Here is a 15,000-nt window from a genome sequence, read left to right as displayed (position 1 = left end):
CATTACTACCTGGTACTCCTGTATAAGGCCTCATTACTACCTGGTACTCCTGTATAAGGCCTCATTACTACCTGATTAGTATTTTCTAATTTTATTTTGCAAATGTTCTTACTTTTAAACTCTGCATTGTTGGGAAAGGGCTTGTGGTTTATTGTCATTATTACATCACAATAACATCTACAACTGTTGTATTCATTGATGATTCAAATTAATTTAGACTGTCTATCTGTGTGTGTGTGTGTGTGTGTGTGTGTGTGTGTGTGTGTGGTGTGTGTGTGTGTGTGTGTGTGTGTGTTGTGTGTGTGTGTGTGTGTGTGTGTGTGTGTGTGTGTGTGTGTGTGTGTGTGTGGTGTGTGTGTGTGTGTGTGTACCTTTGCCCTGGGCCAAGTTGCGGTTGAATCCCAGTGGACTGACAAACTCAAACAGGAAGACAGAGACGGCCGTGACCAGGAGTAACATCACAAACATCATCACCCAGACAGACGCACTGAAGGGCTCTGAGAGAGAGAGGGGAGGAGAGAGGGGAGGAAGGGAGAGTAAGGGGAGGAAGGGAGAGAGAGGGTGAGAGAGAGGGAAGGAAAGGGAGAGAGAGCCACAGAGAGAGAGAGAGAGAGAGAGAGAGAAGGGAGAGAGAGGGAGGGAGAGAGGGGAGGAAGGGAGAGAGAGGGAAGGAAGGGAGAGAGACACAGAGAGAGAGAGAGAGAGGGAAGGGGGAGAGAGAGAGGGGGAGAGAGGGGGAAGGAAGGGAGAGAGAGAGGGGGAGAGAGGGGAGGAAGGGAGAGAGAGGGAAGGAAGGGAGAGAGACACAGAGAGAGAGAGAGAGAGAGAGAGAGAGGGAAGGAAGGGAGATAGAGGGAAGGAAGGGAGAGAGACACAGAGAGAGAGAGAGAGAGAGAGAGNGTTTATTGTCATTATTACATCACAATAACATCTACAACTGTTGTATTCATTGATGATTCAAATTAATTTAGACTTGATTTATAGTAGTATGTTGATATAAACAGTGGGGTTCTGGGACAGAGTGTGTGTGTGTGTGTGTGTGTGTCTGTCTATCTGTGTGTTTGTGTGTGTGTCTGTGTGTGTCTGTGGGTGTGTGTACCTTTGCCCTGGGCCAAGTTGCGGTTGAATCCCAGTGGACTGACAAACTCAAACAGGAAGACAGAGACGGCCGTGACCAGGAGTAACATCACAAACATCATCACCCAGACAGACGCACTGAAGGGCTCTGAGAGAGAGAGGGAGGAGAGAGGGGAGGAAGGAGAGTAAGGGGAGGGAAGGGAGAGAGGGTGAGAGAGAGGGAAGGAAGGGAGAGGAGAGCCACAGAGAGAGAGAGAGAGGAGAGAGAGAGAGAGAGAGAGAGAGAGAGAGAGAGAGGAGAGAGAGGGAGGGAGAGAGGGGAGGAAGGGAGAGAGAGGGAAGGAAGGGAGAGAGACACAGAGAGAGAGAGAGAGAGAGAGAGAGGGAAGGGGGAGAGAGAGAGGGGGAGAGAGGGGGAAGGAAGGGAGAGAGAGAGGGGGAGAGAGGGGGAAGGAAGGGAGAGTTTCATAACCACTTTATTTGACCAGTACTTTATTTGGTGTATAAAGCATTGCCCATCAGCAGCCACCAAGCCCTTTTAAAACGTCACAACATTGTCACACATTTGTAGATACATTACTTAGCATTACTCTCTATAACACCATACTAAGCAGACAGAGAGAGAGATGGAGAAGGAGGAGGAGACAGACAGAAAGATATCTAGAGAGACTGGGAGGAAAGAAGGAGATGAGACCAGGGAGCGAAAGAGAGTGAGACGGAGAGAGTGGAGAGAGCGAGAGAGAGAGAGAGAGAGAGAGACGAGAGGAATGAGGAAGAGAGAGAATGAGGGGAGAGGCAGAGTGTATAGGAGAGAGGAGAGAGAGACATAGTGAGAGAGAGAATGGTAGAGAGAGAGACTTGGTGAGAGAGAGAATGCAGAGAGAGAAGGAGAGAGAGATGGCCGAGACTGGAGACGAGAGAGCGAGAGAGAGAGAGAGAGCGAGAGAGGAGAGAGAGAGAGAGAGAGAGAGAGAGTGAGAGAGAATGGAGAAGAATGGAGAGTGAGAGAGAGAATGGCAATGTAACATGTTTCCATGCCAATAAAACCCCTTGAATTGAATGGAGAGAGAGAGAGAGGAGAGAAAATAAAAACCAAACTACACGCTTGAAGTTAAATGCCTACTCTTCACAGATGACCTATGCCTGCTGTCACCCACAGCCACATGGCCTACAGCAGACCCTGGACCTGCTAGATGCCCTATACCTGCTTTCACCCACAGCACATGGCCTACAGCAGAGCCTGGACCTGCTAGCTGCCCTATACCTGCTGTCACCCACAGCACATGGCCTACAGCAGAGCCTGGACCTGCTAGAGCAGTACTGTCAGACCTGGGCCCTGGCAGTAAACACCCACAGCACATGGCCTACAGCAGAGCCTGGACCTGCTACAGCAGTACTGGCAGACCTGGGCCCTGGCAGTAAACACCCACAGCACATGGCCTACAGCAGAGCCTGGACCTGCTAGAGCAGTACTGCCAGACCTGGGCCCTGGCAGTAAACACCCACAGCACATGGCCTACAGCAGAGCCTGGACCTGCTAGAGCAGTACTGCCAGACCTGGGCACTGGCAGTAAACACCCACAGCACATGGCCTACAGCAGAGCCTGGACCAGCTAGAGCAGTACTGCCAGACCTGGGCCCTGGCAGTAAACCCCAAAAAGACTAAAATAATGATTTTCCAGAGAAGATCCAGATCTCAGGGAATAAGACCAAAGTTCTCAATTGGTACAAAATATATAGAGTACTGTACACACTACAATTACTGAGGTTTAAATATATAGAGTACTGCATACATTACAATTACTGAGGTTTAAATATATAGAGTACTGTACACACTACAATTACTGAGGTTTAAATATATAGAGTACTGTACACACTACAATTACTGAGGTTTAAATATATAGATTACTGCATACATTACAATTACTGAGGTTTAAATATATAGAGTACTGTACACACTACAATTACTGAGGTTTAAATATATAGAGTACTGTACACCCTACAATTACTGAGGTTTAAATATATAGAGTACTATACACACTACAATTACTGAGGTTTAAATATATAGAGTACTGTACACCCTACAATTACTGAGGTTTAAATATATAGAGTACTATACACACTACAATTACTGAGGTTTAAATATATAGAGTACTGTACACACTACAATTACTGAGGTTTAAATATATAGAGTACTGCATACATTACAATTACTGAGGTTTAAATATATAGAGTACTGTACACACTACAATTACTGAGGTTTAAATATATAGAGTACTGTACACACTACAATTACTGAGGTTTAAATATATAGATTACTGCATACATTACAATTACTGAGGTTTAAATATATAGAGTACTGTACACACTACAATTACTGAGGTTTAAATATATAGAGTACTGTACACCCTACAATTACTGAGGTTTAAATATATAGAGTACTATACACACTACAATTACTGAGGTTTAAAAATAATCTCAACTGGACACCTTAATGAGGCAGTGATGAACTGAGAGAGAAAGCATGCAGGCCATTCTACGCCATTAAAAAAAATAATTCAAATTGAAATACCTAAAATGTGGCTAAAGCTAATTGAATATGTAATTGCACCAATTGCACTTTATGGCAGCAAGGTGTAAAACAAGATTTCATCAAATGGGACAAACACCCTATTGAAACCTTGCATGCAGAGTTCTGTAAGATTCTCCTACATGTCCAGAGGAACATTACAAACAAGCAGGGCAGAATTAGGTCAATATCCACCAATAATAAAAACTCTAAAAAGAGCAATTAAGTTTTGGAAACATCTAAAATACAGTGACCCCCTCTCCTATCATTACCAAGCCCTGCAATCCAAGAGCTGAGCAAAGAAAAGAGTCCCCTCATCCAGCTGGTCCTGGGGCTGAGTTCACAAACCTGTTCTACTAACACACTGAAGCCTCAGGACCAGAACATCCAATCAATCAGAATAAAACAAATTACAACACAGTCAAAACAAAACTACATTACTTATTGGGAAACACAAACACAAAGCAAAATGCAGTGCCTTCTGGCCCTAAATCGACAGTACACCGTGGATAACTATTTGACCAGGGTTACTGATCAAAACCTTAGAAAAACCTTGACAAAGTACAGGCTCAGTGAGCACAGCCGATGAGGATAGGATAGGCTACCCGTCCTGTTGGGGGAGGATGCAGAGAGCTGTGGGTTGGCAGTACCTGCACATGTACTCTACTGTATGCTTATTGTTATTGTTGTTACTGTTGTTATTGTTGTTACTGTTGTTATTGTTGTTACTGTTGTTATTGTTGTTATTGTTGTTACTGTTGGTATTGTTGTTGTTATTGTTGTTATTGTTGTTATTGTTGTTACTATTGTTATTGTTGTTACTGTTGTTATTGTTGTTACTGTTGTTACTGTTGTTATTGTTGTTATTGTTGTTATTGTTGTTACTGTTGTTATTGTTGTTACTGTTGTTATTGTTGTTACTGTTGTTATTGTTGTTACTGTTGTTCTTGTTGTTACTGTTGTTATTGTTGTTATTGTTGTTACTGTTGTTATTGTTGTTATTGTTGTTACTGTTGTTATTGTTGTTACTGTTGTTATTGTTGTTATTGTTGTTACTGTTGTTACTGTTGTTACTGTTGTTACTGTTGTTATTGTTGTTATTGTTGTTACTGTTGTTATTGTTGCTATTGTTGTTATTGTTGTTATTGTTGTTACTGTTGTTGTTGTTGTTATTGTTGTTGTTGTTGTTACTGTTGTTCTTGTTGTTATTGTTGTTATTGTTGTTCCCGTTGACAATTTTGATTCTCATGTTTATATTGTAAATATCCAAAATAAGCTTTGGCATTATGGACTTTGTTACGTCATGCCAATAAACCAAATTGAATTGAATTGAGAGAGAGAGAGATGAGAGAGAGAGACGAGAGAGAAAGAGAGAGACGAGAGGAGAGAGAGAGAGACGAGGAGAGTAGACGAGAGAGAAAGAGAGATGGAGAGAGAGAGAGACGAGAGAGAAACGAGAGAGAAAGAGAGAGAGAGACAAGAGAGAGAGATAGACAGAGAGAGAGAGAGAGAGAGAGAGAGAGAGAGAGACGAGAGAGAGAGAGAGAATGGAAAGGGAGAATGCAGAGAGAGAATGGAGAGAGAGACAGAGAGAGGGAATGGAGAGAGAGATAGAGAATGGAGAGAGAGAGAGAATGGAGAGAGATAGACAGAGAGAGAATGAGAATGGACAGAGAGAAAGAGAGAATGGAGAGAGAGACACAGAGAGAGGTTAGTCACAGTAAGTTTGAGTTTCTAGCACATTTCCTTATTTCTCATTATTCCCTTGGATCTTCTCTGAGCGGAAAGTCTCACTGCCAACGGGCAGGAGAGGAGGAGGTGGAGGATAAAAGAGGGAGAAGGAGAGGAGATGAGAGGGAAAAGGGAGGAGGAGACGAAAGTGAGAGGAGAGGAGGGGGAGGAGTAGAGAGAAGAGGGAGAGTGAGAGATGAGGAGGAGGAGGAGGAAGATGAGGAGGAGAAGAGATGAGGAGAGGAGAGATGGAAAGAAGATAGAGAGGAGGAGGAGGAGAGGAGGAGGAGTGTGGTGTGGCAGAGAGTCAGACGGAGTGAGTTAGCCAAACTAGAGAGGGACAGTTAGCCAAACTAGAGACGGAAGGTTAGCCAAACTAGAGAGGGAGAATTAGCCAAACTAGAGAGAGAGAGTTAGCCAAACTAGAGAGGGAGAGTTAGCCAAACTAGAGACGGAGAGTTAGCCAAACTAGAGACGGAGAGTTAGCCAACCTAGAGAGAGAGAGAGTTAGCCAAACTAGAGAGAGAGAGAGTTAGCCAAACTAGAGAGGGAGAGTTAGCCAAACTAGCGACGGAGAGTTAGCCAAACTAGAGACGGAGAGTTAGCCAAACTAGAGAGAGAGAGTTAGCCAAACTAGAGAGGGAGAGTTAGCCAAACTAGAGACGGAGAGTTAGCCAAACTAGAGAGAGAGAGTTAGCCAAACTAGAGAGGGAGAGTTAGCCAAACTAGAGACAGAGAGTTAGCCGAACTAGAGAGAGAGAGTTAGCCAAACTAGAGAGGGAGAGTTAGCCAAACTAGAGAGGGAGAGTTAGCCAAACTAGAGAGAGAGAGTTAGCCAAACTAGAGAGGGAGAGTTAGCCGAACTAGAGAGAGAGTTAGCCGAACTAGAGAGAGACAGTTAGCCAAACTAGAGAGGGAGAGTTAGCCAAACTAGAGAGAGAGAGTTAGCCAAACTAGAGAGGGAGAGTTAGCCGAACTAGAGAGAGAGTTAGCCGAACTAGAGAGAGACAGTTAGCCAAACTAGAGAAGGAGAGTTAGCCAAACTAGAGACGGAGAGTTAGCCAAACTAGAGACGGAGAGTTAGCCAAACTAGAGACGGAGAGTTAGCCAAACTAGAGACGGAGAGTTAGCCAAACTAGAGAGGGAGAGTTAGCCAAACTAGAGACGGAGAGTTAGCCGAACTAGAGAGAGAGTTAGCCAAACTAGAGAGGGAGAGTTAGCCAAACTAGAGAGGGAGAGTTAGCCAAACTAGAGACGGAGAGTTAGCCGAACTAGAGAGAGAGTTAGCCAAACTAGAGAGGGAGAGTTAGCCGAACTAGAGAGAGACAGTTAGCCAAACTAGAGAGAGAGAGTTAGCCAAACTAGAGACGGAGAGTTAGCCGAACTAGAGAGAGACAGTTAGCCAAACTAGAGAGAGAGAGTTAGCCAAACTGTAGGCGTAAAAGCCGGAGTTGCAATCTACTGCAGAGAGTTCTGTCTACTATCCAGGACTGTACACAAACAATTCAAGCTTCTACTTTTAAAAATCCACCTCTCCAGAAACAAGTCTCTCACCATTGCCGCCTGTTATAGACCCCCCTCAGCCCCCAGCTGTGCTCTGGACTCCATGTGTGAATTGATTGCCCCCATCTATCTTCAGAGTTTGTTCTGTTAGGTTACCAAACTGGGATATACTTAAAACACCCCGGCCGTCCTACAATCTAAGATAGATGCCCTCAATCTCACACAAGTGATCAATAAACCTACCAGGTATAACCCCAAATCTGTAAACACAGGCACCCTCATAGATATCATCATAATCCACTTGCCCTCTAAATACACCTCTGCTGTTTTCAACCAAGATCTCAGCGATCACTGCCTCATTGCCTGCATCCGTAATGGGTCAGCGGTCAAATGACTTCCACTCATCACTGTAAAACGCTCCCTGAAACACTTCAGCGAGCAGGCCTTTCTAATCGACCTGGCCGGGGTATCCTGGAAGGATATTGATCTCATCCCGTCAGTAGAGGATGCCTGGTTATTCTTTAAAAGTGCTTTCCTCACCATTTTAAATAGCATGCCTACCCTGCATCTCCTACCCTGCATCTCTAAGGTCTTCGAAAAAATTGAACTAGGAACAGATATAGTCCTTGGTTCACTCCAGACCTGACTGCCCTTGACCAGCACAAAAACATCCTGTGGAATTCTGAATTAGCATCGAATAGCTCTGCAAACTTTTCAGGGAAGTTAGGAACCAAAATACACAGGCAGTTAGGAGGCTAGCTTTATCAAACAGGCTAGCTTTATCAAACAGAAATGTGCATCCTGTAGTACAAACTGAAAAAAGGTTCTGGGACACTGTAAAGTCCATGGAGAATAAGAACACCTCCTCCCAGCTGCCCACTGCACTGAAGATAGGAAACACTGTCACCACCGATAAATCCACAATAATTGAGAATTTCAATAAGCATTTTTCTATGGCTGGCCATGCTTTCCACCTGGCTACTCCTACCCTGGTCAACTGCCCGGTAATCCCCACAGCAAATCGCACAAGCCTTCCTCATTTCTCCTTCACCCAAATCCAGACAGCTGATGTTCTGAAAGAGCTGCAAAATCTGGACCCCTACAAATCAGCCGGGCTAGACAATCTGGGCCCTCTCTTTCTAAAATGATCTGCCGAAATTATTGCAACCCCTATTACTAGCCTGTTCAACCTCTCTTTCGTATCGTCTGAGATTCAGAAAGATTGGAAAGCTGCCGCGGTCATTCCCCTCTTCAAAGGGGGAGACACTCTAGACCCAAACTGCTACAGACCTATATCTATCCTACCCTGCATCTCTAAGGTCTTCGAAAGCCAAGTTAACAAACAGATTACCGACCATTTGGAATCCCACCGTACCTTCTCCACTGTACAATCTGGTTTCAGAGCTGGTCATAGGTGCACCTCAGCCACTTTCAAGGTCCTAAACGTTTCATAACCGCCATAACATTACTATGCAGCCGTATTCATCGACCTGGCCAAGGCTTTCGACTCTGTCAATCACCACATTCGTATCACCTTGGGTTTTCTAATGACTGCCTTGCCTGGTTTACCAGGTACTTCTCTGATAGAGTTCAGTGTGTCAAATCGGAGGGACTGTTGTCCGGGCCTCTGGCAGTCTCTATGGGGGTGCCACAGGGTTAAATTTTCGGGTCGACTCTCTTCTCTGTATACATCAATGATGTCGCTCTTGCTGCTGGTGAGTCCCTGATCCACCTCTACGCAGACGACACCATTCTGTATACTTCTGGCCCTTCTTTGGACACTGTGTTAACAACACTCCAGATGAGCTTCAATTCCATAAAACTCTCCTTCCGTGGCCTCCAATTGCTCTTAAATGCAAGTAAAACTAAATGCATGCTCTTCAACCGATCGCTACCTGCACCTGCCCGCCTGTCCAACATCACTACTCTGGACGGCTCTGACTTAGAATACGTGGACAACTACAAATAAGTGGGTGTCTGGTTAGACTGTAAACTCTCCCTCCAGACTCACATTAAGCATCTCCAATCCCAAAATTAAATCTAGAATCGGCTTCCTATTTCGCAACAAAGCCTCCTTCACTCACACCACCAAACATACCCTCATAAAAGTGACCATCCTACCGATCCTCGACTTCGGCGATGTCATTTACAAAATAGCCTCCAACACTCTACTCAGCAAATTGGATGCAGTCTATCACAGTGCCATCCATTTAGTCACCAAAGCCCCATATACTACCCACCATCTACAAGTCTATGCTAGGTAAAGCCACGCCCTATCTCAGCTCACTGGTCACCATAGCAGCACCCACCCGTAGCACGCGCTCCAGAAGATATATCTTACTGGTCACCCTCAAAGCCAATTCCTCATTTGGCCGCTTTTCATTCCAGTTCACTTCTGCCAATGACTGGAACGAACTGCAAAAATCACTGAAGCTAGAGACTAATTTCTCCCTCACTAGCTTTAAGCACCAGCTATCAGAGCAGCTCACAGATCACTGCACCTGTATATAGCCCATCTGTAATATTGCCCATCCAACTACCTCATCCCCATACTGTATTTATTTATATATCTTGCTCCTTTGCTCCTTTATCTTGCTCCAGACTAAATACTTTTTTGCCCCACTGTATCTCCCTCACTAGCTTTAAGAACCAGCTGCTCCAGCAGGTATATCTCACTGGTCACCCCCAAAGCCAATTCCTCCTTTGGTCGCCTTTCCTTCCAGTTCTCTCCAGCAGCTCACAGATCCCTTCACCTGTTCATAGCCCATCTGTATACAGCCAATCTATCTACCTCATCCCCATACTGTTATTTATTTTGCTCCTTTTGCACCTCAGTATTTCTACTTGATCATTCATCTTCTTCACATCAATCACTCCAGTGTTTAATTGGTATATTGTAATTACTTCGCCACCATGGCCTATTTATTGCCTTACCTCTCTTAAATGACTTTATTTTCACACACTGTAAATATATTTTTTCTACTATATTATTGACTGTATGTTTGTTTATTCCATGTGTAACTCTGTGTTGTTGTTTGTGTCACACTGCTTTGCTTTATTTTTGGCCAGGTCCCAGTTGTAAACGAGAACTTGTTCTCAACTGGCCTCCCTGGTTAAATAAAGATGGGGGGAAAAATGTGTTCTATGTGTTCTATGTGTTCTATGTGTTCTATGTGTTCTATGTGTTCTACCTGGTTAAATAAAGGTGAAATAAATCAAATAAAAGAAGAGGAGACACGGAGAGGAGACACGGAGAGGAGACATGGAGAGGAGGAGAGGAGACATGGAGAGGAGACACGGAGAGGAGACATGGAGAGGAGGAGAGGAGACATGGAGAGGAGGAGAGGAGACATGGAGAGGAGGAGAGGAGACATGGAGAGGAGACACGGAGAGGAGACATGGAGAGGAGGAGAGGAGACATGGAGAGGAGGAGAGGAGACATGGAGAGGAGGAGAGGAGACATGGAGAGGAGACACGGAGAGGAGACATGGAGAGGAGGAGAGGAGACATGGAGAGGAGGAGAGGAGACATGGAGAGGAGGAGAGGAGACATGGAGAGGAGGAGAGGAGACATGGAGAGGAGACACGGAGAGGAGACATGGAGAGGAGGAGAGGAGACATGGAGAGGAGGAGAGGAGACATGGAGAGGAGGAGAGGAGACATGGAGAGGAGACACGGAGAGGAGACATGGAGAGGAGGAGAGGAGACATGGAGAGGAGGAGAGGAGACATGGAGAGGAGACACGGAGAGGAGACATGGAGAGGAGGAGAGGAGACATGGAGAGGAGGAGAGGAGACATGGAGAGGAGACACGGAGAGGAGACATGGAGAGGAGGAGAGGAGACATGGAGAGGAGACACGGAGAGGGACATGGAGAGGAGGACAGGAGTAGAGGAGAGGAGACACGGAGAGGAGGAGAGGAAGAGAGGAGAGGAGACACGGAGAGGAGGAGAGGAGACATGGAGAGGAGGACAGGAGTAGAGGAGAGGAGACACGGAGAGGAGACACGGAGAGGAGACACGGAGAGGAGACACGGAGAGGAGGAAAGGAGACACGGAGAAGAGGAGAGGAGACATGGAGAGGAGACACGGAGAGGAGACATGGAGAGGAGGACAGGAGTAGAGGAGAGGAGACACGGAGAGGGAGGAGAGGAGACATGGAGAGGAGACACGGAGAGGAGACATGGAGAGGAGGACAGGAGTAGACGAGAGGAGACACGGAGAGGAGGAGAGGAAGAGAGGAGAGGAGACACGGAGAGGAGGAGAGGAGACATGGAGAGGAGGACAGGAGTAGAGGAGAGGAGACATGGAGAGGAGACAGGAGTAGAGGAGAGGAGACACGGAGAGGAGGAGAGGAGACATGGAGAGGAGACACGGAGAGGAGACACGGAGAGGAGACATGGAGAGGAGGACAGGAGTAGATGAGAGGAGACACGGAGAGGAGGAGAGGAAGAGAGGAGAGGAGACACGGAGGAGAGGAGGAGAGGAGACATGGAGAGGAGGAGAGGAGACATGGAGAGGAGACACGGAGAGGAGACATGGAGAGGAGGAGAGGAGACATGGAGAGGAGGAGAGGAGACATGGAGAGGAGACACGGAGAGGAGACATGGAGAGGAGGAGAGGAGACATGGAGAGGAGACACGGAGAGGAGACATGGAGAGGAGGACAGGAGTAGAGGAGAGGAGACACGGAGAGGAGGAGAGGAAGAGAGAGAGGAGAGGAGACACGGAGAGGAGGAGAGGAGACATGGAGAGGAGGAGAGGAGACATGGAGAGGAGACACGGATGAGGAGACATGGAGAGGAGGAGAGGAGACATGGAGAGGAGGAGAGGAGACATGGAGAGGAGGAGAGGAGACATGGAGAGGAGGAGAGGAGACATGGAGAGGAGGAGAGGAGACATGGAGAGGAGGAGAGGAGACATGGAGAGGAGGAGAGGAGACATGGAGAGGCGGAGAGGAGACATGGAGAGGAGACACGGAGAGGAGACATGGAGAGGAGGAGAGGAGACATGGAGAGGAGGAGAGGAGACATGGAGACACGGAGAGGAGACATGGAGAGGAGGAGAGGAGACATGGAGAGGAGGAGATGGAGACATGGAGAGGAGGAGAGGAGACATGGAGAGGAGACACGGAGAGGAGACATGGAGAGGAGGAGAGGAGACATGGAGAGGAGGAGAGGAGACATGGAGAGGAGGAGAGGAGACATGGAGAGGAGGAGAGGAGGAGACACTGGAGAGGAGACACGGAGAGGAGACATGGAGAGGAGGAGAGGAGACATGGAGAGGAGGAGAGGAGACATGGAGAGGAGAACGGAGAGGAGACATGGAGAGGAGGAGAGGAGACATGGAGAGAGGAGGAGAGGAGACATGGAGAGGAGACACGGAGAGGAGACATGGAGAGGAGGAGAGGAGACATGGAGAGGAGGAGAGGAGACATGGAGAGGAGACACGGAGAGGAGACATGGAGAGGAGGAGAGGAGACATGGAGAGGAGACACGGAGAGGAGACATGGAGAGGAGGACAGGAGTAGAGGAGAGGAGACACGGAGAGGAGGAGAGGAAGAGAGGAGAGGAGACACGGAGAGGAGGAGAGGAGACATGGAGAGGAGGAGAGGAGACATGGAGAGGAGACACGGAGAGGAGACATGGAGAGGAGGAGAGGAGACATGGAGAGGAGGAGAGGAGACATGGAGAGGAGACACGGAGAGGAGACATGGAGAGGAGGAGAGGAGACATGGAGAGGAGACACGGAGAGGAGACATGGAGAGGAGGACAGGAGTAGATGAGAGGAGACACGGAGAGGAGGAGAGGAGGAGAGGAAGAGAGGAGAGGAGACACGGAGAGGAGGAGAGGAGACATGGAGAGGAGGACAGGAGTAGAGGAGAGGAGACATGGAGAGGAGGAGAGGAAGAGAGGAGAGGAGACACGGAGAGGAGGACAGGAGTAGGGTAGAGGAGACATGGAGAGGAGGACAGGAGTAGGGTAGAGGAGACACGGAGAGGAGGAGAGGAGACATGGAGAGGAGACACGGAGAGGAGACATGGAGAGGAGGACAGGAGTAGATGAGAGGAGACACGGAGAGGAGGAGAGGAAGAGAGGAGAGGAGACACGGAGAGGAGGAGAGGAGACATGGAGAGGAGGACAGGAGTAGAGGAGAGGAGACATGGAGAGGAGGAGAGGAAGAGAGGAGAGGAGACACGGAGAGGAGGAGAGGATACACGGAGAGGAGGAGAGGATAAGAGGAGAGGAGACATGGAGAGGAGACATGGAGAGGAGGACAGGAAGAGAGGAGACAGGGAGAGGAGGAGAGGAGAGAGAAAGGGAGGAGAAAGGGAGAGTAGGAGAGGAAGAGTGAAGAGGAGACATGGAGAGGAGACATGGAGAGGAGGACAGGAAGAGAGGAGACAGGGAGAGGAAGAGAGGAGAGAGAAAGGGAGGAGAGGAGAGAGAAAGAGAGGAGGAGAGGAAGAGAGGAGACATGGAGAGGAAGTGAGGAGAGAGAAAGGGAGGAGACAGGGAGAGGAGGAGAGAGAAAGCGAGGAGAGAGAAAGGGAGGAGTGAGAAAGGGAGGAGAGGAGAGAGAAAGAGAGGAGGAGAAATGACCATGTGGGTAACATTGGTTGAAGTGATGTTTTGACATGTCTTTTTTTTAGTGCTGTTTTTAAATAATGAATAGATTGTGAAACAATGACCCAGATTCTAATCCAAAACATGACATCATCGTCAGGGGAACCTGCTGTAGTAAAGAAGACTTGTTTGCTACTCAGACAACCAGAACAAGACTAGAGCTGATAGAGGTGGGACCTTCCTCTCCCCCTCTCCTCTTCTCCTCCTCTCCTCCTCTCCCCTCTCCTCCCCTCCTCCTCTCTCCAGAACAAGACTAGAGCTGATAGAGGTGGGACCCTTCCTCTCTAACACAGGGGTGTGTTGGAGCAGCCATGGGAATCTCCAGTCCTCTGGGGCCTAATTGGCATCACACTTCCCCCTCAGACATGGAGCTGACACACCTGATTAAACTAACTGCATTCTGACTCAGGGATTATTAGAGTCAGGTGTGTCAGCAGGGGCTTGGAGGGAAAAAAGTGTGTCACCATTCAGGCCCCCAAAGACTGGAATTGACCATCCCTGGATTAGAGAGGACTGGGGTTGACCATCCCTGGATTAGAGAGGACTGGGGTTGACCATCCCTGGATTAGAGAGGACTGGGGTTGACCATCACTGGATTAGAGAGGACTGGGTTGACCATCCCTGGATTAGAGAGGACTGGGGTTGACCATCCCTGGATTAGAGAGGACTGGGGTGACCATCCCTGGATTAGAGAGGACTGGGGTTGACCATCCCTGGATTAGAGAGGACTGGGGTTGACCATCCCTGGATAAGAGAGGACTGGGGATGACCATCCCTGGATTAGAGAAGACTGGGGTTGACCATCCCTGGATTAGAGAGGACTGGGGTTGACCATCCCTGGATTAGAGAGGACTGGGGTTGACCATCCCTGGATTAGAGAGGACTGGGGTTGACCATCCCTGGATTAGAGAGGACTGGGGTTGACCATCCCTGGATAAGAGAGGACTGGGGTTGACCATCCCTGGAGTAGAGAGGACTGGGGTTGACCATCCCTGGCTTAGAGAGGACTGGGGTTGACCATCCCTGGATTAGAGAGGACTGGGGTGACCATCCCTGGATTAGAAAGGACTGGGGTTGACCATCCCTGGATTAGAGAGGACTGGTGTTTGACCATCCCTGGATTAGAGAGGACTGGGGTTGACCATCCCTGGATTAGAGAAGACTGGGGTTGACCATCCCTGGATTAGAGAGGACTGGGGTTGACCATCCCTGGATTAGAGAGGACTGGGGTTGACCATCCCTGGATTAGAGAGGACTGGGGTTGACCATCCCTGGATTAGAGAGGACTGGGGTTGATCATCCCTGTATTAGAGAGGACTGGGGTTGACCATCCCTGGATTAGAGAGGACTGGGGTTGACCATCCCTGGATAAGAGAGGACTGGGGTTGACCATCCCTGGATTAGAAAGGACTAGGGGTGACCATCCCTGGATTAGAGAGGACTGGGGTTGACCATGCCTGGATTAGAGAGGACTGTGGTTGACCATCCCTGGATCAGA

At 47.9% G+C, this 15,000-nt stretch overlaps 1 protein-coding gene across 1 annotated transcript in view; it reads right to left on the bottom strand.

The window, feature by feature from the left end:
* Nucleotides 1–15,000, bottom strand: part of LOC116373007 (glutamate receptor ionotropic, NMDA 2A-like) — a gene marked incomplete at its 3' end in the record, with an annotated part of 191,890 nt that overhangs the window by 24,764 nt on the left and 152,126 nt on the right. Inside the window, 1 exon segment of the mRNA XM_031821629.1 lies at nucleotides 1,100–1,225. Coding sequence (XP_031677489.1) covers nucleotides 1,100–1,225 — 126 coding nt within the window.

Source organism: Oncorhynchus kisutch, unplaced genomic scaffold (genome assembly GCF_002021735.2).
Source record: "Oncorhynchus kisutch isolate 150728-3 unplaced genomic scaffold, Okis_V2 scaffold4002, whole genome shotgun sequence".
NCBI lineage: Eukaryota > Metazoa > Chordata > Actinopteri > Salmoniformes > Salmonidae > Oncorhynchus > Oncorhynchus kisutch.
This window is presented reverse-complemented; position numbering and strand designations above follow the sequence as displayed.